Source organism: Erpetoichthys calabaricus, chromosome 17 (genome assembly GCF_900747795.2).
Source record: "Erpetoichthys calabaricus chromosome 17, fErpCal1.3, whole genome shotgun sequence".
In the NCBI taxonomy this organism is placed as follows: Eukaryota; Metazoa; Chordata; class Cladistia; order Polypteriformes; family Polypteridae; genus Erpetoichthys; species Erpetoichthys calabaricus.
In genome coordinates this window covers 87666838-87694390 of record NC_041410.2, presented here as the reverse complement: position 1 = coordinate 87694390, position 27553 = coordinate 87666838, and the positions used below count along the sequence as shown (strand labels likewise).

The 27553-nt window shown below is 42.3% G+C and overlaps 1 protein-coding gene across 1 annotated transcript in view; it reads left to right on the top strand.

Moving 5' to 3' along the window:
- homer2 (homer scaffold protein 2) overlaps window positions 1-27553 on the top strand; it is a 162609-nt gene that overhangs the window by 119602 nt on the left and 15454 nt on the right. The window contains exons 6-7 of the mRNA XM_028823667.2: window positions 10026-10182; window positions 17854-17964. Of these exons, the coding sequence (XP_028679500.1) occupies window positions 10026-10182; window positions 17854-17964 (268 nt within the window). The remainder of the gene's footprint in view (window positions 1-10025; window positions 10183-17853; window positions 17965-27553) is intronic.

The window sequence follows — 27553 nt, the reverse complement described above, 5'->3', positions numbered from 1 at the left end:
TTCCCCTTTTGTACTCTTTATTGTGTAGACTTTATCAGACCCCCATAGACGTACCACTGTTTATAAGGCATCGTGCTTATTAACATCTCCCCACCTTCCCTTATACATTTATAACTTCTGGCAATTAGAAAAAGTAAAAGGACAGGCAGGAGTTAAGTTACAACTTTAAATAATGTATTATTGATAATATTCATAGAATAATAGCAATAAGCAAAGTACATGTGAATATTGGCAACCATACAACCTGATAAATGCTGATGTGAAGTTTCAGGTGGCACACAGACTTGTAGTTACGCAAACGTCTCTGGTCAAGTCATCATTTCTAGTCAGCTTTCTTCAGAACTGGCCGCACGCCTGTCTCCAATATGGCTGTCAAGTTGTGCTCCTCAGTGTGTTCTTCTCTTCAGGGCTATGGTGTGTGAGAGAGAGGGAGGGGTAAAGCAATCAAATGTATAGATTCTCTATATCACCAATAGGGCGTTAGAATGGTACAGAATGGCCTCTGATTCCAGACCAATCCCAAACAGCCATACTTCAGGCCACACTGACTTTTCACACCTGCCCCCTAAGACCATTTGTTGAACTGAAGCATGCCAGCTAGATTGTTTGGCCTCCCTGCGGGGTGGTTGGTTCAGAGTCTGTCCTGGAGACAATCGCTTGCCAAACTGGTTTGAGGCACTTCACCCAATCCTGACTCAGTCCTATAGACTGGGGAGTTTGTTGGTTATGTAAACATCAGAGCACTGCTGTTCTCATCAACAAAATAAAACATTTTACGCTAATATAACATTTGCTGTCTGACTTACAAATAAAGACGTACAAAATATCTATGAACTTATCTTCTTCTTCTTTCGGCTGCTCTCGTTAGGGGTTGCCACAGTGGATCATCTTCTTCCATATCTTCCTGTCCTCATCATCTTGTTCTGTTACACCCATCACCTTCATGTCCTCTCTCACCACATCCATAAACCTTCTCTTAGGCCTTCCTCTTTTCCTCTTCCCTGTCAGCTCTATCCTTAGCACCCTTCTCTAATGATACCCAGCATCTCTCCTCTGCACATGTCCAAACCAACGTAATCTCGCTTCTCTGACTTTGTCTCCAGATCGTCCAACCTGAGCGGACCCTCTAATGTCCTCATTTCTAATCCTGTCCATCCTCGTCACACCCAATGCAAATCTTAGCATCTTTAACTCTGCCACCTCCAGCTCTGTCTCCTGCTTTCTGGTCAGTGCCACTGTCTCCAACCCAAATAACATAGCTGGTCTCACTACCGTCCTGTAGACCTTCCCTTTCACTCTTGCTGACACCTGTCTGTCACAAATCACTTCTGACACTCTTCTCCACCCACTCCACACTACAGGAACTCTCTTCTTCACCTCTCTTCCACAATCCCTGTATACAAAATATCATTCCACCATAATGTGAAGAAGTAAATACCCATATGAAGTGTTTCATTTTTGCTTTGCACCCTCCTCTACCATAACCTATCGTCTTTAGATTGGTCAAAAATTTCTGTCTCAGGTTTTTGACGGATCTTGACGTTTTAGGATCCCCTGATACAGAAAACATCGATTATCTTGATGAGGGGTGTGTGTATGTCCATGTTTCTTGAGGACGATCTAGAGCTAAATCAATTGGATGGAAAAATACCAAACTTGAAATGTAAATCTGCTCTAAGATGACTATGTGCTGATTAGTTTTTGAGCCAAAATCGTGTAGGAGAAAGCGACCCTCTAGAAGAGCCCTCATGTACCGTAATTCTGCAATTCATTAGGAATTCTTCTCATCAATTGCTGTCATAATGACCTATTATATGATCAAAAAGATCAGTGTCAGAGCTGAAATGTTAGAGAATAGTTTGGGTAGCTTGGTTCTCTGGGCACAAAGCCTACTGACGCTCACATCCAAACATTTTATGTGGATTCAGAAGGTCTTCAGACCCCTTCACATTCTTCATGTTTTGCTATGTTGCTTTAAGGCTAAAATCCTTTCATTTCTTTCCCCACATCAAGCAACACTCGATACCTCAGAATAGGAAACTGAAAAACAGGATTTAAAAATTTTTGCAAGTTCAATGAAGATAAAATGGAAATTTCACATTGGCACAAGTATTGCTGTTTCACTTGAACATGGCACGGGTGGCTCACCTCATTCCATTGATCATCATTGAGATGTTTCTACACCTACTAGCAGTCCACCTCGTGGTCAGCTCACCTAATTGGACCTCATCGGAATCATCAGAAGAGACACACACCAGTCTACAGAAGGTCCCACAGTTGAGCAAACACCAAGCCAAGAGGTGACAAAGGAATTGCCTGCAGAGCTTAGAGACAGGATTGTGTCACCGCACAGATCTGGAGGAGGCCACTAAAAAAAATCCTGCTGCTTCGATGGGTCCTAAGAGCACAGGTGCCTTCACAATTCTCAAATGGAAGTAGTTTGGAAGAACCACAGCTCTTCCTAAAGTTGGCCACCTGGCCCAACTAAGCATTTGTAGAGCCACTATAAGAGAGGTGACCAAGAACCTGATGGTTACTCTGGCTGGGCCCCAGAAAACCTCAGTGGAGATGGAAGAAAGTTCAAGAAGGGCAGTCATCACTGCAACATTTCACTGATCTGGGCTTTATGGTCGAGTGGCCAGACAGAAGCCTCTCCTCAGTAAAAGAAACTCTTGGACTTTGTAAAATGCACTTAAAGGACTCTCAGACTGTGAGGAGACCAGATTCTCCAGTCTGATGAAGTCAAGATTGTCTGGGGCAAACCAGGCACTGCTCATTACATGCACAATACCACTCAAATGATGCAGCATGGGTGGTGACAACATCATGCTGTGGGGACAAGGCAGAGGTTCGAGGGAATGCTAAGTGGCACAAAGTGCAGAGATGTCTTTAATGAGGATCTGCTCTTGGACTGGACTGAAGGTTCACCTTCCATCAGGCCAATGACCCAAAGCACAATGCAAAGAGACTCTTAAAGACAACTTGGGAATGTCCTAAGGTTGCCCAGCCATAGCCTGGACTTGAAGCCAATCGAACATTTCCAGAGAGACTTGAAAATAGCTGTTCACGGACAACCTGACAGAGCTTGAGAGGATCTTCACAAAGGAATAAAAGAAAATCCCCAAATTTGGGTGTGTGAAGATTGTGGTGTCCCTCCCAAGAAGACTCCAGGCTGACATCGCTGCTTCAACTAAGTGCCGAGTAAAAGATCTGAATGCTTGTGCCACTTTGATATTTCAGTTGATTTTTAACACATTTGGAGGAATTCGCTTTGTCATTCTGGGGTATTGAACGTTGCTTGATGGGGAAAAAGAATTTAAATGATTTTTAGCTCAAGGTTGAGACACAACAGCATACCATATTCACTTCAGAAGAGGTCATCCACCTGACGTTAAGCACGTTCAGGCCCCACCAGTACTTCTATGGGGGACCACCTAGGAAAAGCCTGGGCTGCTGCTGGAAGTGGTATTGGAGAGGCCAGCAGGGGGTGTATATGTGGATCCCAATGCCCCCCAGTGCAGTGATGGAGACACTGTGCTGTCAAAATGGCACAGTCCTTTGGATGAGACATAAAAGTGAGGTCCTGACTCTCTGTGGTCATAAAAGATCCCTGGACATCCTTCATAAAGAACAGGGTGTATCCTGATGTCCTGGCTTAACTGCCCACCATGGCCTGGTCATTCTGGCCACCTCATCATCCCCCATCTCTAATTGACTGTCTCTCTCTCTCTCTCACACACACCACTTCACCACCTAACAGCTAATGTGTGTTGAGTGTCCTGGTGCAAAAATGGCTGCCGTCGCATCATCCAGGTGGGTGGCTCCCCACTCTGTGAAGTGCTCTGAGTAGGCAGAAAAGCTCTATATAAATGTAAAGAATTAATAAATTAACAAACTGTGAGAAACGTGAAGGCGTCTGAATCGACCATGTATCGAGATTTGATCTTCATTTAAACAGGATCTTTACGATGAAAATTTGACTTTGAAATAATTTAGTCAATATAGAATGAACAGATACGCTTGTCCTGTTAGACCCCCCTTATCTAAAGATATTGATGAAATGATATGTCCACATATTTTATAAAAGGAGAAGCCTTACGCGGAGAGCCCTTGCACTTTCATGGAACTTTATGTGGAGCTCAAGGTGAAGACAAGTCATCCATCTTTCCCTATCACAAACTTCCAATGCTCACTTAGCCCATTGTCTTTGCACTTGGATCCACTCCGTTTTCTGATGAGAAGGTTGGGAGAGTTGACGTCTGAACTCAAACCACCAATTCTGAGAGCTTGAGATACATTGGAGGAAAAAGTCAAACGTTCCTCACCCATCACCTCTTTAACATAAGAATTCGATGGCGTGAGAGTTGTCAGAACCCACCAGTGTTTGTGTGGGCTTGGAAATCTGTAGGGCTTTATTTGAGAAATGGCAGAAACGCATCCCCGTTGCAATTTACAAAGTCCTTTTGCTGCGGTGATTTATAAATAAATCCTCCCTTTTCCTTCTTCTTCTTTGTGACAGTTAACAACCCACAAGAATTTTCCATAAATACACGACAACTCCCCCAGTTCTCATTCAATTTAGCTTTCTGTCTCTTTGGAAATGTGATCAATTATTGCTGCTCGGCCCAAACAAACATATTGGCTTGCACAGCTAACTCTTTGAAACGTTTCCATGGAGGATCGTAGCTTTTGGCTTTTCGGTATCTAATGAAATCCAGCAGAACAGGCCACTTACCGGCAAAGCCAGCTTCCTCCCAGAAGGTCCTTCTACTACTGTAAGAGACGACTCTCTGCCAATTCTGGGATGATTCACAAGCACTTGCAGCCACTTCAGCTAATGAAATGTTCCCTTTGCTCAAATGAGCTCTCCACTTACTATTCAACCTAAAGAACAAAACTACAAGAGGGCTGGCTGCGTACTTACTGAACACACAGATGGCTGCACTGGTGGCTGCGGTGGTTCATGGCGGTCCTAACTCCAAGATGACTAATGAGCCTTAGCCGCTACTCAAGTAATATTCCTTTTGGTTGAAAAAAAAATAAGCCCAATCTGTTTCATCCACAAGACCGGTTGAGGACACTGAAATATGGCAGCTTTGGCGTCCACAACAAAGTGTCAGAACTTTGACTCAACCACACTGAAGAGTTTCACGACAGATTTAGAAGTGAAACAACAAATTACAGAAAGTCGCCGACTTACGACCAACACGCTTTACAATGGGTTGTATTAAGCTGATGACATTATCAAAGTACACATACAGGTGCTGGTCATAAAATTAGAATATCATGACAAAGTTGATTTATTTCAGTAATTCCATTCAAAAAGTGAAACTTGTATATTCGATTCATTCATTACACACAGACTGATGTATTTCAAATGTTTATTTCTTTTAATGTTAATGATTATAACTGACAACTAATGAAAGTCCCAAATTCAGTATCTCGGAAAATTAGAATATTGTGAAAAGGTTCAATATTGAAGACACCTGGTGCCACACTCTAATCAGCTAATTAACTCAAAAGCCTTTAAGTGGTCTCTCAGTCGAGTTCTGTAGGCTACACAATCATGGGGAAGACTGCTGACTTGACAGTTGTCCAAAAGACGACCATTGACACCTTGCACAAGGTGGGCAAGACACAAAAGGTCATTGCTAAAGAGGCTGGCTGTTCACAGAGCTCTGTGTTGTGAAAGATGAATGTTCTCTTCGTTCCCTTGTACTAATCCTTGTCTAAGAAGTTAAGAAGAAGTAAGCTTTAAAAACATGCTTTGCTGAGCAAACAGAAAAATATTTGTCCAAAGGACTCAAGGTCTAAGCATTCCACACATGAAACTGCCTTATCACGTTTTCCCTTAGTTTACATCTGAACGCCATAACAAAGGGGCCAAGAAATCAAGTTGCACAAGGGGCGTTGAAGAGGCTCAAGGATTGTGTATAATAAAAGTGTCGACTGTTGCATTTCATAATGATATTAAATCACGCATTCTAGGGGTATAAAAACTTTGCCCTACCCAACAGACAGGGTTCAGAAGAGCCCTGATGCTGTCATGTAATATTGATTGCCTGCTTTTCTGAAACTCTGCTCACTGTGACGATGAAAAAATAAAGCTGCTATATGACCACACCTGCTGTCTTGTCTGAAGTCTTCGTCCACAGTGTCCAAGCACATTAATAGAGAGGCGAAGGGAAGGACAAGATGTGGTAGAAAAAAGTGGACAAGCAATAGGGATAACCGCACCCTGGAGAGGATTGTGAAACAAAACCCATTCAAAAATGTGAGGGAGATTCACAAAGAGTGGACTGCAGCTGGAGTCAGTGCTTCAAGAACCACCACACACAGACGTATGCAAGACATGGGTTTCAGCTGTCGCACTCTTTGTGTCAAGCCACTCTTGAACAAGAGACAGTGTCAGAAGCGTCTCGCCTGGGCTAAAGAAAAAAGGACTGGACTGCTGATGAAAGTAAATTTTGCATTTCCTTTGGAAATCAAGGTCCCAGAGTCTGGAGGAAGAGAGGAGAGGCACAGAATCCACGTTGCGTGAGGTCCAGTGTAAAGTTTCCACAGTCAGTGATGGTTTGGGGTGCCATGTCATCTGCTAGTGTTGGTCCATTGTGTTTTCTGAGGTCCAAGGTCAACGTGGCCGTCTACCAGGAAGTTTTAGAGCACTTCATGCTTCCTGCTGCTGCTGAACTTTATGGAGATGCAGATTTCATTGTCCAACAGGACCTGGCACCTGCACACAGTGCCAAAGCTACCAGTACCTGGTTTAAGGACCATGGTATCCCTGTTCTTGATTGGCCAGCAAACTCGCCTGACTTTAACCCCATAGAAAATCTATGGGGTATTGTGAAGAGGAAGATGCAATACGCCAGACCCAACAATTCAGAAGAGCTGAAGGCCACTATCAGAGCAACATGGGCTCTCATAACACCTGAGCAGTGCCACAGACTGATCGACTCCATGCCACGCCGCATTGCTGCAGTAATTCAGGCCAAAGGAGCCCCAACTAAATATTGAGTGCTGTATATGCTCATACTTTTCATGTTCATACCTTTCAGTTGGCCAACATTTCTAAAAATCCTTTTTTTGCATTGGTCTTAATTGATATTCTAATTTTCCGAGATACTGAATTTGGGACTTTCATTAGTTGTCAGTTATAATCATCAACATTAAAAGAAATAAACATTTGAAATAAATCAGTCTGTGTGTAATGAATGAATCTAATATACAAGTTTCACTTTTTGAATGGAATTACTGAAATAAATCAACTTTGTCATGATATTCTAATTTTATGACCAGCACCTGTAAATGAAAACGAGGCGGCGGCCATTTTACCGGGGAATGAGTTGGACGACCATGACTATCGACTGTTGTGTGTTTGGCTGTAGTAACAGCAGCAAGAAAAATCCTAAGCTGTTTCTTTTGTAAACCTTCGGTTCGTAAAAATTAAGGAAAAGAAACCGAAGAACTAACGGAAAGGCGACGGAAAGCTTGGCTAAAGGCCATCAACTGGAAAAACTTGAATGACCATACTGTCATGAAGTGGCACGTTGTGTTCTCCGAGCATTTCCTTCGAGGTAGGTTAGATCCACACAAATTTACTTTTATAAACGTAGTAAATATATTTCAAACCGCAGCTCATCTTTCGGGAATGCTATGCTAAGTAAAAAATGTGACGGTGATTACTGACAGCATCAAAAGCTGCTATCTGGTCTACGGCTCTATGCAATAAGGGCGCGCACAAAAAGGCGAGCTTCAAAAGGGCGACCTCAGTTGAGCGCGGCGAATAAAGGCGTTCATAGATAATTTAGTTCAAATGGCTCTGGAATATGTGAAGAGCAACAAAGGTGCAGATCTACTCGTAGTCGAAGGCTACACATTCAGAAAGGAGAAAACTATCAACGGGAAACACATCTGGAAATGCACTGAATATAGGAATGGAAAATGTTCGTCTCGCTTTTTATACGTTCAGTCATTGCCTTTATCTAATAAATTTTTTTCATAAATCCATCCATCCATTTTCCAACCCGCTGAATCCGAACACAGGGTCACGGGGGTCTGCTGGAGCCAAACCCAGTCAACACAGGGCACAAGGCAGGGAACCAATCCTGGGCAGGGTGCCAACCCACCACAGTTTTTTCATAAATTTGTTCCAGAAATAGTTCGTTAGAAGTTCATGCATTAATTAATTGGATGTTTTAATATTCTTGCTTTCGCCTTTTTATACGTTCAATCATTGCCTTTATCTAATAAATTTTCTGTAATAATTTTGTTGCGTTTGCCTTTATTCACTGCGCCCAATTGAGGTCGCCTTTTTGTGCGCGCCCTTATTGAAGGATACCCTGGACTACAGTTATAACACATACACGTACGTACACACTAGTGCCTTCCAAAATAGGGATATAAAGGTGACATAAGTAATGATGAAATGTTAAAAACATCCTGTACTCCATAGTGAGTTTTTATCTTTAAGTAAATCCATTTTGAAAAGATTTGTATTATCGAAAGGGTTTCATTTAATTAAATACGAAGTATTTGCTTTCAATTCCAAATCAGCAAATTCTCTTGTAACTCAGCAAATCATCTTTTTGACAGGAGCACCAGCATATGTGCAGGATGAAGTCAACTCTGACTGAGTTCCTAACTTAAACCTAGGCTATGCTGATGATTCACAAACAGCAATACTTAGTACCGTCAACCGATATACAGTAATCCCTCGCTATATCGCGCTTTGACTTTCGCGGCTTCACTCTATCGCAGATTTTCTATGTAAGCATATCTAAATATATAATGCGGGTTTCTGCGGACAATGGGTCTTTTTACTTTTGGTACACGCTTCCTCAGTTGATTTGCCCAGTTGATTTCATACAAGGGACACTAGTGGCGGATGGCTGAGAAGCTACCCAATCAGAGCATGCAGTTAAGTTCCTGTGTGCTGATTGGCTCAGCGATGGTGCGCCGAATTCAGTTCCGCTACGTTAACCAGGAAGTCTCGTCTCGCTCATTCAGCATCAACATGTTTCGCTGTGTAAAGAGTTAACTTTTATAATCTATATTGCATTCATAGTCTGAGTCCCGACCTGAATTGTGTGGGTGGTTACCAACCAGGTAACGCTTGTGGTTGGTCTGCCATTCGGCAAATATCCGCCACGGGCCCCTCTTCAGTTGCGAGAAGCAGATCATGGAATGTTGCATAGTTTACTGTCAAATAATGCAAAGAGTACGCGACACGTGTTTCGCCCTCATTTGGGCTCATCAGGCGTACACACTCCACTGCTCCCCTTGCGGGGATCGAAACCTCGGACATCAGCGTCAGAGACGAAGTCCCTTTGTCATGTAGTTATATACTTTGTTTTCTGTGAGTGGAACCTCAGGGGGTGGAGCCACCATCATGGAGATGTTGTCTTTGCCACCATAAACTAATTCTTGTTAGTGCTGCTGATTGGCTAATGAAAACTGTATGTTGACAAATTGGGAAACCTGGAAATTAAGAATTGGAAGACACTCCATGACACACACAGATAACCTCCTACAGATTCTGACTGTCAGCAGTTAATTGATATAAATATATATACTTGTTTTTATTTTTGAAAAGAAAAAAAATCTAATTCAATTCATTTTATTTTTGTACAGTGCTGTTCACTGAGTTAAGGTGCAGAACACTGTGACAAGTTCACATGTAGACCATCTAACTATCCACCCATCTTCCTAACCTTCTTGCTAGATTAGATAAACTTTATTAATCCCATGGGAAAGTTCAGATGCTCGCAGGGCATGGTGGCGGGGCAACTGGCAAGCATCAGGCACAAGGCAGGAACAACACCTGGATAGAGGAACATAGTCCATCACAAAGTTAACACACAAACACACATCAGGGATCAATTTGGTCCTGAGCCCCTGATGCTAAAATGTATAACCAGGCTTGAATATGAATGGGTGTGAACAATGAATGAATGATTTCAGGGTTTTAGGGTGGGTGATGTTAACATTACGCTAATAAGGTGGTCCTTGCCTTACCTTTTCAGCTCGGCCAACACGAAGAAATGGGAGACGGAACTTCAGACGCTGAGAGAAAGCAACGCACGGCTAATTGACGCCCTCCAGGAGTCTGCGACTAATGTAGAGCAGTGGAAAAAACAACTAGAAGAGTGTAAAGATGAAAGCGATCAACTCAGGAAAAAGGTAGAGACAACCTGCAGGGTGATCATCTCCTGTAATTTATCTGTTTATTGTTTCTTTTTCATTATTAGTCTGTCTTCTCAAAGTTTTGTACATTCAGTAGCCACTCTTGTGTAGTCTTTGAGCTCACTCAACTTAACATAACATACCCAATTAATCCAAATTAGGGTGGCAGAGCTTATTCTGGCAGCAGCGGGCATGTCCAGCCCATCACAGGACCCAATCAGCCTAAGCAGTACATCTCTGGGGGATATGGAAGGTAAAGCAGAAAAAAATAAATAACAAAAACAATTAGACACAAAGAAAATGTGAAAACTCCTCATTAATAATAAAACAGGCATGGAATTTGATCCCAGGATGCTGTGCTACTCACACAGCCTTTACAGCATCAGAAATGTCAACCACAGCAGGTAGCAGAATTAAACATGGGGGGACTCGAGGGGACAAGTGAGGCTGGGGGACCTCGAGAGCTACGGACTTTATAAATGGGCAGGACCGTGCAGCTCAGGGATGCACTCACGCTGGCAATTCATTCCGTGCCCGAGCACATTTGTCCACAAGTAACCCCCCGAAGTCTTGTTCATTTGACTGGTGTGATCGCTCCATGCTGGGCCAACCTTACCGTGCCTTGTCCCGCTTGGAAGAGGTTCAGTAGCATTCGGGAACAGTGTGATCACTAAATGTGCCCGCGCACAGAAAACAGACCTGACGTCAAAGAAGCAATAAGTCAGATAATGCAATTCTCATTTCATTCAACACCATTTGAGTTATAGACACAGGTTTTTATTCTCACCTTACACGTGAATATGAATTGTAGTTGGCAAGGAAAGCTGCAGATTCTTCCCTTAATATCATTTCTCAATGTAAAAATCTTCTCGTACGTGTGGGACGATTAACGTCAAAACGCTGCGCTGCACACTCAATGAATCTTTAAGGGGGTAGAGCGTCATCCTGCCCTACACGACAAAATACGTAACATGCATGCGGTCACTCCGTGTTCAGATCTTGTTTTGGCTTTGCATGAAGTCGCACAGTGATGACGAAAGTGGGCAAGAGCCAGGAAGGGATGGGGTGACAATCGCTCTTGGGCACGGTACGGACGGGCCTAGTGAAATTAAACCCCAAATCAGTACCCGCAGTCGTCCAGGAAATCCAGCGTAAAGTCAAAGGTGTTCACCCTTCAGACGTTTTCACGTTTTGTCGTTCTACAACATTGTATCCCTGCGGCTTTTTTAACACTAATCAACAGTAATGATGTCAACATGAAAGCAGAAGTCTGCAAAGTGGTCTAAATTCATTAGAAACTTACCGCATATACTCGCGTTTAAGTTCTCCCACGGATAAGTCGGGACTTGATTTTATTGTATAATTTCCGGTATTTTATAATGTTGGTTGTATAAGTCGAATGCAGAAAACTCACGCTATTGGTCCAAGAGATTACGATATGCTAACGTCCACCTGAGAGTCATCACGGAGCACACGGCCCGTTTTATTTCTATGTATTGTGCCTACGTGACCACACAGTGATACCCAAACTTTTCCGAAGCGACGTTTGCACTGATTTGTGTTTTTTGTATCTCACACCCTCATACACCCTTTATCGTAAGAGCATCCCTTATCTACCTATAATGGAGCGTTCGATCAGAAGAAAATATGAAGCTGGTTTTAAATTAAACGTTGCTGAAGTGGCGAAAGAAATTGGTAACTAGAGAATTTGATGTGTCTGAGAAACTGGTGCGAGATTGGAGGAGGCAAGAAGATGTAAAATAAATAAATTCAAGTGTTGCATTTTTGAACAGGCGTATAAGTCCAGGTCTGATTTTATGACCAATTTTTCAGGTTTCAGGACCAGACTTATACGTGAATATATACGGTAAAAAGACAAAACGGGCGACGGCGTTAAGGACTCACCCTTTCAAGCCAGTATTCCTTCTCTGCAGCAGGCTCTGAAAGGCCTGTGAGGGTAAAATGAATGAAAACCTGATGCAGTCTTGCAAGAAACCTGCGCCTTGGGAGAGGCTTTGTTTTCCCACAATACGACGATGGCAAAGCTACGCAGGAACGGCTTCAAAACAACAACGCGAACGTCCTGGAGCGGCCAAGTCAGAGTCCAGATCTCGATCCAATCTGTGGCTGGGCGTGAAGAAGGCTTTTCACTCACGATCTCCATGACACTCGAGAGCTTGAGCAGTTTGGCAAAGACGAACGAGGGAAAATGTCGGAGCCCGGATGTGCGAAGCCGATGGAGAGAAGTGCGTGCGTAGACTCCAGACTGTCGTGGCTGCCATCCATCGTCTAACTACTTACACTTATGGGATCGATTCTTTCGGGTTTTATTATTTGTAATTAGTTGAGATCAGTTGGCAGAGATCCGTTTTCACGTTGACATTAAACTCCAGCTAAGATGTCCTGCAAATGTTTTCTTTTTACTACTCACCCATAAAGTTGCAACTGGGGAAGCACCCGAGCCCCCCCCCCCCCCTAAATCCTTACTAGTGCGGCCCACTGGGTTTAGATGTCACACGTTCATTAGGTTTCAAGCGGTCAGCAGATTGTTCTCTAAATGCACCTTTATCTGGAGGGGACAACTCGTGGTGAGGGAGTGTGGTGGTCTGACCTACACTTTGAAGACAAAAGAACACTGTGTCCAAAAAATGCCAAATTCAATATATGCGTATGTAGATTTCACGTTCACCAAACAACAAATCCTTTAATTCTCACAGATACGCCTCGTCATTGGGATGAAACACTACTTTTCCCTGATGGCAACACGAATTAAATGCGATCTTTACTATCATTTTTTTGAGACTTTCGAATTTTTCTACTTTCGTTATCTCTAACCTGCTCTGCATGTGTATCATGCCAATGTTTTTGAATTCTTTATGACGTTCTACTTTGTCGTCTACTCTTTGTCTTTTATTTTCAGCCCCAGGCGTAGTTAAATCTCTTGGTACAAAGTCTTGTCTCGCGGGACGAGAAAGTGTCCCTCTGAAAAAGTCATGTCTCATCTCTCTTCCCAAAATTTTTTTATTATAATAGACCTATTTATGTATGTATGTATTTATTTATTTAAAGAGCTTCTGTGAAAAGTCAAATTTCCCCCTGGGGACAAAAAAAGGTCTGCCTATCTATCAATCATATAGTGCCTTAAATATCTATCTCTCTATCTGTTATATAGCACCTTTCTCTCTCTCTGTCTGTTGTTACCGGTGGACAGACTGTTACAGTGGCAGTGAGAATTGTTGGTGCACCGGCTGGGAAAGCCCATTTAATCATTTGTGTTTGAGCAACAGAAACACATCTACAGTATCTATCTATCTATCTATAAAGAAATGCCTTTCTTGTCAATTTATCTGTCTAATTTTGCCTTCTATCTATCTATCTTGCTCTATCTATCTGTCTCTCTATCTGTTATATAGTGCCTTATCTATCTATCTATCTATCTCTCTGTCTATCTGTTATATAGTGATCTATCTATCTGTTATATATATTATATATATATATATATATATATATATATATATATATATATATATAGAGAGAGAGATAGATAGATAGATAAGGCACTATATAACAGATAGATAGAGAGACAGATAGATAGATCACTATATAACAGATATATATAGAGAGAGAGAGAGAGAGAGAGATAGATAGATAAGGCACTATATAACAGATAGAGAGATAGATATATAGATAGATCACTATATAACAGATAAGGCACTATATAACAGATATATATATATATATAGAGAGAGAGATAGATAGATAAGGCACTATATGTCTGTTATATAGTGCCTTATCTGTTAGAGAGATAGATCACTATATATCTGTTATATAGTGCCTTATCTATCTATCTCTCTCTAGCTCTATCTATCCTTCCATGTGGGTTTCCTCCCCCAGTCCAAACGCATGCAGGTTAGGTGGACTGGCGATAGTAAACTGGCTCTAGTGGGTGTACGGGGTCTCCAGGGGTTGTTCCTGTCTTCCACCTTACGTTTACCTGGATTGGCTCCAGTCCCCCACAACCCTGCTCAGGATTAAGAGAGCTTAGAAAATGGCATTATATTATTCATCCATGGATTTTCCTAACCTGCTTATCCAGAGCACAGCAAACTGGTGACACAAAATAGGCCCAAGTGTGTGTGTGTGTGTGTGTGTGTGTGTGTGTGTGTGTGTGTGTGAGTGAGTGACCCATTCATGACGGTTTCCAACCACACACCGGATGCTTGTAAGATAGATAATTTAAAGTAACCAATTAACGGGGTCTAAGTATGAACATCTAAATAATCCCTGGAACAGACTGGCAGCCTGTCCCAGGTTGGCTCCTGCATTGTGCCCAGTGCTGTCAGAGTACAATCTGATGCCCACTCACCCACCCATCTATCTTCCTAACCTGCTTATTCGGGGCAGAATTACAAGACACCAATCCCCAAAATCACTGGGTGCAAGGAATGGTGCCAGTCCATCGCCGAGTGAACACACATGCACACCAATTTAACAATGTCAGTCCACCTAACCTGCATGTCTTTGGACTGGGAGAGGAAACTGGAGCATCCAGAAGTAACCCACATGGGTGAGAACATACAACGAGACTCCACAGAGAGAGCACCTGAAGTGTAAACCGTAGAGTCCTTACTGTTAGGTAGTAGCACTATGACTGGTGGTCTGGGTTTGGGAGGGGAGCGTGTGCAACTGGTAGCACTTCCACATCATTAATCCAGCATTCTAAGTTCAAATTGCATGCCTGCATATTGTCTTGTGTGGAGTTTGCAGGTTCACCACACGTCTCATGTTTTAATGTGGTTACTCCACTTTGTCTCCCAGAGGACTCCACCTCACTCAGCTCCTTACACTCCTTGTCACTCTGTCAGGTCCTCAAGCAGTAATCTCCTTACTGTCCCACGCTCCAGACTCTCCACCCTGGCAGGCAGGTCCTTCAGTGTTATGGCCCCTCAAATCTGGAACTCTTACCTCAGTCTCTCCAAGATTGCTCCTCCCTCTTTAAATCTCAACTGAAAACTTTCCTCTTCTACAAACTTTTGTCTTCTGTGTAATTTTTTTTTTTACTCTGTATGAAAAGCAACCTTGGGTTTGTGAAAGGCGCTCTATAAATGCAACTTATTATATTATTATTATCATCTTATTTGCAATGGTGATGGACAGGTTGACAGATGAGATTAGACAGGAGTCCCCGTGGACTGTGATGTTTGATGATGACATTGTGATCTGTAGGAAGAGTAGGGAGCAGGTTGAGGAGACCCTGGAGAGGTGGAGATCTGCTCTAGAGAGGAGAGGAATGAAGGTCAGTAGGACCACCAAGACAGAATACATGTGTGTGAAAGAGAGGGAGGTCAGTGGAGTGGTGAGGATGTAGAGAGTAAAGTTGGAGAAGGTGGATGAGTTTAAATACTTGGGATCAACAGTACAGAGTAATGAGGAGTGTGGAAGAGAAGTGAAGAAGAGTGCAGGCAGGGTGGAGAAGAGTGTCAGAAGTGATTTATGACAGACGGGTATCAGCAAGAGTGAAAGGGAAGGTCTACAGGACGTTAGTGAGACCAGCTATGTTATATGGGCTGGAGACGGTGGCACTGACCAGAAAGCAGGAGACAGAGCTGGAGGTGGCAGAGTTAAAGATGATAAGATTTGCGTTGGGTGTGACGAGGATGGACAGGATTAGAAATGAGGACATTAGAGGGTCAGCTCGTGTTGGACGGTTGGGAGACAATGTCAGAGAGGCGAGATTGCGTTGGTTTGGACATGTGCAGAGGAGAGATGATGAGTATAATGAGAGAAAGGTGCTAAGGATAGAACTGCCAGGGAAGAGGAACAGAGGAAGGCCTAAGAGAAGGTTTATGGATGTGGTGATAGAGGACATGCAGGTGATGGGGGTAACAGAACAAGATGGGGAGAACAGGAAGATATGGAAGAAGATGATCCGATGTGGCAACCCCTAACGGGAGCAGCCCAAAGAAGATGATTATTACATTATTTTATATTATATTATACTATCTTCTTCTATAATACGCAACCGTGGCTGTTTGTTTGTCTGTCCAGGATTTTAAATCACCTGTAGCTCACAAACCGTTTCACCTATTGATATGAAATTTGGTACGCATATACTACGTGACGTCTACTATCCGCTTTCGGGGTGATGATTTTATTACTCTTTTTATTTTTATTTTATTTTATTGTAGAATCAACTCTCGGCAGTGTGCAGCAGGGTGGCCATGCGGCGCATGCTTACGGGCGCCGTTCTCATTCCCTACCACCTTCGCTAATCATGCTTGAGGCAGATTGAAGACTTAAGTGCCAGATTAAGTGAAAAATTAAAGAAAACATACGAAGTAATTGCAACACAAACACTGACTAAATCAGTTTTAACATGAAAAGATGCCGATGAAAGAAGAGAAGCAGCAGGCCGCTAGGGTGGAGAGAAGATGAGCTGCTCAGGAAGCAGCAAGCACATCAACCTCTGAGCAAACGAATGCTAAACGTACAGAGAAAGAGGATGAATACTATGAATGCTCAAGTCAAGTGTATATTCACTGCACGTTATCGTGCAGTGCGCCGTTACTGGTATTATATAATATTGGGTAGCACCTTAATCTAGTGGTTAGCACTGCAGCCTCATGGAACCAATGTTCTGTGGGAGAACCTGCGAACTCCACATCGATAAATCAGGGCATGCAATTCCAACCCAGAATGCCCAGGTTGCTGAAGTGGCAGTGCTACTAGCTGTCCCACCATGCCACCCATATACTGTACTATATTATACGGTTTTATATTATACGCTATCCCTTTTTCCATCCTGCCGACTATACCAAGTGTTTTGTTGCACACACCACAAACCATCCCAGTCCAGACATTTGCTCTGTGGTGTCGCAGGTTCATGGCCAGTTAGCACAGTGCCGATATCTGGATTGGGATGGACTGTGGGGTGTACAACCATTCCACAACGACACATATATTATGTTCTAATCGAAGATGTTGCCGGTAGGTTGTCCCAGGTCATGGGTGTATGTATCAATGAATGAGTCCTCAAACACTTTTATCCTCCCATCCAAAGTCTTCTCCTGCCTTGCACATATTGCTAGAGTTCAATTCCCTTCAGCCATACCATGAATCTGTGATGCAGTCACGGCAGGATACTGAACACAGCCCCCCTCTGTACAAACTTTGAGGACCCGGGTTTGCGTTATGAATGAGTCATGTCAAGCTGACAGGTTTGCCTGCGTCCATTAATATACAGAAACAGGAAAATGAGAGGCCAAATTAAATGATGGCTTTTGTGAACGTGTGCGCTCCAGCAGCGGAGTTTGATATCCCTGTTGTGATCCCATCGCCCGAGTTCTGAAACAGAAAATCAAAGAGGCCCTATTAAGAAGATGGTTTATTTATAAGATAAAAATTAGCATCCGACTAAAAAGCTTAGCTCGGAACAAAACCCAGCAGTTACTGTTTGCCTCCAGGAGCCGCGTAGGAGATCCCTGGATTGGAGTTTTTTGTTCAAGAAAAATGCGCATTAACTAGTCAAGTACTGACAATGAGCAGTTGACTGGTCTGAAAGAACTGAAAGACGTTGTACAGGAAAAAAAAATACATAAATAAGAAGAAATGATTGCCGTCTAGATTCTACTCCCAACTAATGAAATATTTGCATGCCATTCTTTGCAGATCACCGAGCTTGAAGCACAATGCAACGAAATAAACATCGAGAAGGAGCACAATGAGCAGCTGAGCATGAAGGTGCAGGAGCTGGAGTCGGAGCTCGCAGAGAAGGAGCTGGTAGGTGCCATCTGACTGACACGGCCGCCCGGCCCACACACACTTACACACTCACCCTCACATTAATCATCCGCTCTTCAAAAGCTTCCAGGGCTCAGCGCCTGTTTCTGGTCAACGCTGTTTTTCTCCGCTCTTGTTAAGGTTGAGATGTAAATTTTATGCACCATTAAAAACTCAAAAAAAAAAAAAAAAAAAGTGGAATTCCTTCAGTTTCACCGGGCATGGAGCAAACGGGGAAGCACAACTACCACTTGTGCGCGTGTAGAGCTGTCAAGAGGATGTGCTTTTACGGGCTTAGGTGATTAAAATAAAGAAAATGCATTTTTGAATACTAATGCAGAGCTTCTCCAGCAGGCTGAAGATCTAAATCCTGCATAATTTTAGGTGGTGTGTGTGTGTGAGTGTATCCTGAAGGGAACCAACATGGTTAAAAATAAACGGCAAAGGGAATCTGTAAAATATTAACTAGAAACTGGCCTGATGTGTGCGTGGACCGGCAAACCATCCATTTAAATAGAGAGCTACAGAGTACACATCAGGGATCAAGTGATAACTGGATTATATAACACGCTTTTAATTAGAAAGAGGAGACAGATAGATAGATAGATAGATAGATGAAAGACACTATATTAGATAGATATGAAAGTCACAATGTAATAATAGAGCTACTGTATATGTGAAAGGCACTATAATTATAAGAGAGATGGGTGAAAGGCACTATATAATGATAGACACATAGCAAGGTGAAAGGCACTATATAATGACAAACATAGCTAGGTGAAAGGCACTATATAATGATAGATATCTAGGTTAAAGGCACTATATAATGACACACATAGCTAGGTGAAAGGCACTATATAATGATAGACACATAGATAGCAAGGTGAAAGGCACTATATAATGACAAACATAGCTAGGTGAAAGGCACTATATAATGATAAGACAGATAGATATCTAGGTTAAAGGCACTATATAATGACACACACAGCTAGGTGAAAGGCACTATATAATGATAGACAGATAGCTAGGTGAAAGGCAATATATAATGATAGATATCTAGGTTAAAGGCACTATATAATGACACACACAGCTAGGTGAAAGACACTATATAATGACAAACATAGCTAGGTGAAAGGCACTATATAATGATAAGACAGATAGATAGCTAGGTGAAAGGCACTATATAATGATATCTAGGTTAAAGGCACTATATAATGACACACACAGCTAGGTGAAAGGCACTATATAATGATAGATATCTAGGTTAAAGGCACTATATAATGACACACATCGCTAGGTGAAAGGCACTATATAATGATAGATAGCTAGGTTAAAGGGACTATATAATGACAGACACATAGATATAGATAGATAGATACTTTATTAATCCCAAGGGGAAATTCACATACTCCAGCAGCAGCATGCTGATAAAGAAAAAATTAAATTTAAAGAGTGATAATGCGAAAGGCACTATATAATGATAGACACATAGATATCTAGGTGAAAGGCACTATATAATGATAGATAATGGTGAAAGGCACTATATAATGATAGATAGATAGCTAGGTGAAAGGCACTATATAATGATAGATAATGGTGAAAGACACTATATAATGATAGACACAGATAGCTAGGTGAAAGGCAATATATGATAGATAGCTAGGTGAAAGGCACTATATAATGATAGATAGATAGATAGCTAGGTGAAAGGCACTATATAATGATAGATAATGGTGAAAGGCACTATATAATGATAGACACAGATAGCTAGGTGAAAGGCAATATATAATGATAGATAGATAGCTAGGTGAAAGGCACTATATAATGATAGACACAGATAGCTAGGTTAAAGGCAATATATGATAGATAGCTAGGTGAAAGGCACTATATAATGATAGATAGATAGATAGCTAGGTGAAAGGCACTATATAATGATAGATAATGGTGAAAGGCACTATATAATGATAGACACAGATAGCTAGGTGAAAGGCAATATATAATGATAGATAGATAGCTAGGTGAAAGGCACTATATAATGATAGACACAGATAGCTAGGTGAAAGGCAATATATGATAGATAGCTAGGTGAAAGGCACTATATAATAGATACATAGCTAGGTGAAAGGCACTATATAATGATAGACACAGATAGCTAGGTGAAAGGCAATATATGATAGATAGCTAGGTGAAAGGCAATATATAATGATAGATAGATAGCTAGGTGAAAGGCACTATATAATGATAGACACAGATAGCTAGGTTAAAGGCAATATATGATAGATAGCTAGGTGAAAGGCACTATATAATGATAGATAATGGTGAAAGGCACTATATAATGATAGACAGATAGCTAGGTGAAAGGCAATATATAATGATAGATAGATAGCTAGGTGAAAGGCACTATATAATGATAGACACAGATAGCTAGGTGAAAGGCAATATATGATAGATAGCTAGGTGAAAGGCACTATATAATGATAGATACATAGCTAGGTGAAAGGCACTATATAATGATAGATAGACACAGATAGCTAGGTGAAAGGCAATATAAAATGATAGATAAGTGAAAGGCACTATATAATGATAATGGTGAAAGGCACTATATAATGATAGACTCAGATAGCTAGGTGAAAGGCAATATATAATGATAGATAGGTAGATAGCTAGGTTAAAGGCACTATATTACGATAGACACGTAGATATCTAGATGAAAGGCACTATATAATGATAGACACAGATAGCTAGGTGAAAGGCACTATATAATGATAGACACAGTTAGGTGAAAGGCACTATATAATGATAGACACATAGATAGCTAGGTGAAAGGCACTATGTAATGATAGATGGAGAGATGTAAACGCCACTATATTAGATAGATGTGAAAGGCATGATACACACAAATAGGCAGACGTGAAAGGAACTATATAAAGATACAGATATAGATAGATGAGAAGGCACTATATAATGACAGACACATAGATAGCTAGGTGAAAAACACTATACACTGATGGATGGAGAGATGTGAAAGACACTATATACACAGATAGGTAGATGTGAATGGCACTATATAATTATAGATAGGTAAAAAACACTATATTAGATAGACACATGTAAAAGACACTATAATGATAGACAGGTGAAAAAAAACTACATTAGAAAGATGTAAAAAGCATTATATAATGATAAACAGATATGAAAGGCACAATATTAGATGTGAAACATAAGATATAAAGATATATAGTGCCTTTCACATCTGTCTAAGGATAGCTAGACAGATGTAAATGACACTATAATGACATATTGATTGATTCTGCTAAAACAGTTTTAATTCCTACATGTTTTGTTGAAATGGCAGCCCTGAAGCGCGTACCTAAGACAGTCATGTAAACAAATACTGGTAGAAGTAATCAAACGTTCCCCTTAACTTTCTCAAACTGTAAGTAACCCCTTCCCAGTGCCGGCAACTCTCTTGTGTCTCCAGGTTTCTATGTAAGGGTCTGGTAGTGACGATTCCACTAAAAGTAAATGGTGTGTCAGGGCGCCATTTATTGCCTCTTACCTAGGGCAGTAAAATACGCCAGAGCCGGCCAGTGGGTATTTCACAGGCTGATTATGGTCACGTGTTCACAGTATGGTGAAATTCTCACCTGTACATGCTAATCGATATGCAGCACGTCGCCATTCCCCAACATCACGAGTAGTAATTAGTACCACTTTACCTTATTTCGCTATGTGCTCATTCATTCATTTTTCAAGTCCTCTCTGTGCCACCAGGGACTGGAGGTGATGACAAGGCAGCGCCACTTATCTCCATCAGCCAGTGCTTTGGGTGCTGTCTGGAGAGTCAGGCCTCCTTTTCCGAAATCTTTTTCTAGTGCTCTGCATCAGGTTTCTTTGGGTCTACTATGGTTTCTTTCTTTTGTAGTATCCGAACAAAGGCCTGCTATTAAGAGGAACTTCTCCATTAACACAACTGTACGATCTCCGAGATGGTCCCCAACCCAGTCTTGTTCCCGAGGTCCTTGCTTTGCCCATTAGATCCCCAGAGTTTGGTGTAGACACTTAAGTCTTCACTGTATGAATGTGCCCAATGATGGCCGAGTTTTGCCTTGGAACTTTAACTGTAAGATGGTCTGTTATTACCAAAGGTGGCTGTGTGAGTTTCAGAGTGGGAATGTGCCTGGTAAAGCCTGGCATCCCACCCAGAACCTCAAAGGTTGACACCAGTGCATATTTACTATGAACAATGTGGATCGATGAATGGATGAAACGTAATCTCGCAGCCAGTATTTCTTTTTTTGTATCATCGGCACTGTGTTTTTTCTCCCACTTTTCACTTATTTATGCACATTTTAACGTTGGTACATTACTTTGGGTGGGCTTATATAGACGGGATTGGCTCAAGAGCACTGCTGCCTTGCAGTTCTGTGTGATTTAAAATCAATTCCCAGCTCAGCAGCATTCACCTCGAGTTTCCCAGAGTATCTTCAAGCATTCTGGTTTTGTCCTACATCATCCTAAAGGTTCATTAGGCCCAATATTTGTCTGACGGTGCCTCGTGTTGCACTTCGGTGTGTAACAACTTAGCGTATAGTACACACAAGCACTGCATCTCTTTTGTTCTGATCAAAGTACTAGGATGTTGTACCATGTTAGCCATTATGAACGTAGCGAGACATCAAGCAAAATGACACTTTTTATTGGATAACTAGAAAAATTACAATATGCAAACTTTCGAGGCAACTCAGGCCCTTTCTTCGGGCAAGATTACATCAATTGATGAAGGGGCCTGAGTTGCCTCAAAAGCTTACATATTGTAATCTTGCTAGTTAGCCAATAAAAGGGGTCATTTTGCTCAACATTTCACTATGTTTTGATCAAAGGTCAGTTAATGCAAGTTTCAAGGAACAGGAGATAGTGAAGTGAAGTCAAAACTCTGTCTTGTTCACACAGAAAAGAGGCTTAGTGACACTTAGTATGGAATAAATGACCCACTAGTGTGGTGGACAACGGGGGCCTCCTGCATAAAACATGCGTATGCCATTTCTTATGCAAACGTCAAGATTTATAAAACATAAACTTGGCCTTTAAATTGGCTTAACGTTAAGGCAAATTTCGACCAGCCGTAAGTCCTATGCAGTGTTTTTTGGTGTTGCCATTTTTAGTGACACCGGGTGACAGGACAATTAAGTGAACAGAAACACATTTCAACGTCACACTAATTACATCGCAGTTAATGGACATGTTCTCTCAGCACAGCTGTCTTCAGTGTAGTTAATAACACTTAATTCACACTCTGAATATTAACTGCCTTAGTGTGGGGTTTCCCAGCCTGTGGGCAGCGGCCAACCCCGGACGAAACCCTGCCCACCCCCTCACTGCTCCAATGATTGCGGTTGATTCACAGCGGAAGCAGCAGGATCACGGCTGACCATGGATGACCTCCTTAAACCCTGCTCTGATGATCATGCCTGATTTACCAAGCCAAGAAGAAAAAGCATCGATAGATCGCACTTAATTCACAAAGGGTGCCCATCTCACCCCCCCCGCTAAATTCCCAGAAGGGGGACCCGTGGTGTGTGGCGCCAAGTTCCCAGAAGGGGGACCCGTGGTGGGTGGCGCCAAGTTCCCAGAAGGGGGACCCGTGGTGAGTAGCTCCAAGTTCCCGAAGGGGGACCCGTGGTGGGTGGCGCCAAGTTCCCAGAGGGGGACCCGTGGTGAGTAGCTCCAAGTTCCCAGAGGGGGACCCGTGGTGAGTAGCTCCAAGTTCCCGGAGGGGGACCCGTGGTGAGTATCTCCAAGTTCCCGGAGGGGGACCCGTGGGTGAGTAGCTCCAAGTTCCCGAAGGGGGACCCGTGGTGGGTGGCACCAAGTTCCCGGAGGGGGACCCGTGGTGAGTAGCTCCAAGTTCCCGGAGGGGGACCCGTGGTGGGTCAATCCAAGTTCCCGGAGGGTGCTGCCAAGTTCCCAGAAGGGGGACCCGTGGTGTGTGGCACCAAGTTCCCAGAAGGGGGACCCGTGGTGAGTGGCGCCAAGTTCCCAGAAGGGGGACCCATGGTGTGTGCCGCTAAATTCACAAAGGGTGTCTTGTGGTGGGCCGCACTAAATTCACACAGGGGGGACAATCCACCCCACAAAGGTGAGTCTCGAAGACACAGGCATGTCAGAAGTCGTGACACCACAGAGATTTAGAAACGGAGCCTTAGGTGTGCTGTGTTTAGTGTGACATAGCCTTGTAATGGCAGCATTCGCTCTTTTGGAGGATATCACCACTGGCCGGTGACACAAGGAGATCACTTTGTGCCGATCCTTTAGGGATCACAAGGATTTTTTTGGCTCATGACGATGACTGGCTTATAAGCTGATTTAGACTTCCTAGAGCCGTCCTCCTGGAGTTGTCCTCTGAATTGGGGCCTACATTAGAGAGGCCATCATGCAGAAATCACATGAGCCCTGTCCCGTTATGGGTTTTAACAACCGTAGGGTATTGGTCGATGCGCATTTTTCAGCATGAACAAGCAATTTCAGTTTTTGTTTTCTTAATACATTTGTAAACCTTTCTGAAAGCATGTCTTCACTTTGTCATTATGGGGTACCGAATGTAAATCAATGGGCAAAAATGGCAAATTAATTTAACATTAATTCTGCAACACAATAAGCGAAGGGATCTGAATACTTTCTGAACCCACTGTAGGGTAAAGTTAACATCTCATCTTCTGGTGCCTTCCATTAGAAATTCTACATCTTTCTGCTAAGGGAAAGAAATCGTCTTAGGACAAGGAAGCTGAATTGATGTAACGGATGAGATGAGTAAATCAACTCGGTCAGATAAGCTTGGTGGACCTGACATGGTCAGGCGAGCCTGGAGGGAAGTGCAAACCCCCGATCCACAAGGAGGACTTTTACCGAGGCTCACCGTCTCCTAATGATGTGCTGGTAACTCTCTGCCAGGCAGTTCCTGGTGTTACATGAATAAAAAAAACAATGATCTGATTTCCCTTCCGAGAACAAAAAGCTTCAAGCCCCACTGCCTTGCAAGTCTAATTATTAGAGACATCAACAGCTGTCCAACCCGCTGTTTAAAAGTACCTCTAACAGAATACAAGTGTGTATTTTCGCATTTTGCTTTTAGATTTTTATTCAGATGGAGCAATTTTCGCAATGCTGTGCTGGCACTTCATTTGCATTGAGCTCTTAGGCAAATAAGGCGATGCTTAAGGGTATCAATGGCACTGCTGACTCGAATCTTTTCTGAAATTCTGCCACTTTACACTTCGGCATGAATAACAGAATCAGAAAGGTTTCTTTTATTAGCCTGCATACATTATCTATGGGAAAAAAAATGTGCTTTTTAAAAATTCTGTGCGTGTGTATGAACCGACATACGTATCGTGCCAAGTCAGTATACAGTCATCCTGCCCTGTGACCCGCATGTTAGGACACAAGATAAAGCAAAAAGGCTCAGCGGAAAAATCAAGGACCTTCAGTATACTATTCAGAGAAAAGGATGAAATAAATCAAACAAATATTAAAGTGTTTGTCAAAAGTCTTTTTGTCTAGAATTTGGGTAACAATCGAGTGTAAAAGAAAGAGAACACCACCACATGATTTTTGTCTTTTCAGGGCATAGAACCCTGTTTAGTTATGTTTCTGCAGTGGAGAGCTTCGTCTTTCGGCTGTTAAGATGATCCACTGTGGCGACCCCTGATTCATATCTTCCTGTCCTCGTCATTTTGCTCTGTCGCCCCTCAAAACATCCATAAAAGTCCTCTTGGGCCTTCCTCTTTATCTCGTGCCTGGCAGCTCTATCCTTAGAATCCTCTGCCCAGTATACCCCAGCTACCTCTCTCCCTTTACCAGTCATACTGCCAACATTCAAATGATGGAAATAAAGGTGTAAAGACTGTCATCATCTTAGGGCCAGGAAGAGCACTTACGCATCATGGCTGCCACGCATTTCCATGCACTCTTTTGACACATCCTCTGAGCAAGTCGTCAGAAATTAACGTGACATGTGCGCGAGTTGCAGGACCAGCAAAAATTTGGGTGTCGTGTCTGTTCAAGTTTTGGTATGTGACGTCAGCATCGTTGTTTACCATCAACATCTCCAAAGTGACAAACATGCCTGTCAGAACAGCTGGCATCAGATCGGCAGCTTTTTGAAAGTGACGAGGAAACGTATACGATGAACCGGAAGCAAATTCGAGACAGATATGTCCATGCAGAGAGAAAAATGTCAGAGAAAAGAAGTGGGGATTCGACCGTTGTAATATAATGCAGGGTGACGGCAAGCCGCATGAGAGCTCCAAAAGGATCAATGTGCGAGCTTCGATGTCTGATGAATAGTTCGATCTGGTGAAGCAAATAATTAAACTCAAGTGCTGACATACGAAAGTATTTCTCTTCATCCATTTCTCATACAGGCAATACAAGTGTCACATATTCCCCATCGTGATGAAACGATACGTTTAAAGGTCTCACATACCTTCTTCTGTGAAGCTGTTAGTCTTTTTTTTTTTTTGCACTGCCACCTGGTGGAATCCTCCAGATTTACATAACGTTTTGAGTGCAAGTAAAATCGGTATGCTGCTTTCATAGCAGCAGCGTCCACATCGTGTAGCGTCAAGTTGCTTCTGTGGGACGTGTTATGTCACCATAAGTAGACGCAGACTTACAGGATTTTTCTTTCTTACATAGTCGTCGTGCTTAATGGTCAGCACACACATCCCTTTAGTATCCGAGATTAGGATATTAACAGAATTGCTGCACAATTCCCTTTTTGTCTAATTCTTTTCTGGTATTCGCCTCGCTTTTGTTTTCGTGACCTTTAATTGTTTAATCTATTTTGCAACAACCTTGGCTCGGTTTATTGGTTATGTCTCATCTCCTGATCCCTCTTACTCTTTTTTTCAGTCAATGTTACTTTATATTTAATGATTAGCTGTGCTACACCTCCAAGACGGGTTGAAATCTAAGTAATTAACATAGACCTCGTGTTTTTTATTCGATATCTGGGTTGTCGGTTTGGTCTGGTATAATAATATAAACTCAATCCCTCGCAATTTCCTTTTTCTCTTACGATAGAACCGTCTGTTCTTGCCGCTTCCGCTCGACATTGTTTGTCAAACTGGCCACTCTTACAGTCAAAAGTGTTTTGCTCGGAAAATCCTAGTGACTCGAGCCTTGTTGTGTCAGGGCTTTGGTTTCCCGACATGTGCGTTGTTTTATCACTATTTTTCACTCATCCATTGCCCACTAGTTAGTATAGTATAACAGTTATAAACTTCATTCACGTGGCTTGAGCAAATGCAATAAAATTGCTATCACGCTGCTGTTACCAGCGTAAACTGTAAGACGATTTTTAGGCCTTTGTTATTTTTATTATCATCTTTGATTTTTTTTTTTTTAATACCTTTCTTCTTCTTCGTGTTTTGCATCTTTTAAAAATTTTCCTCCTAACCCAATGCAGGATGGTGAACTTGACAGGCTGGTGGTTAAGAAACCACCTAGTGATGCCAGGGTGATAGGCTAGTCATTAGAGAATGGGCAAGATCTGTCATCAGAGTGAACTTCTGCCACATAAAGGTAG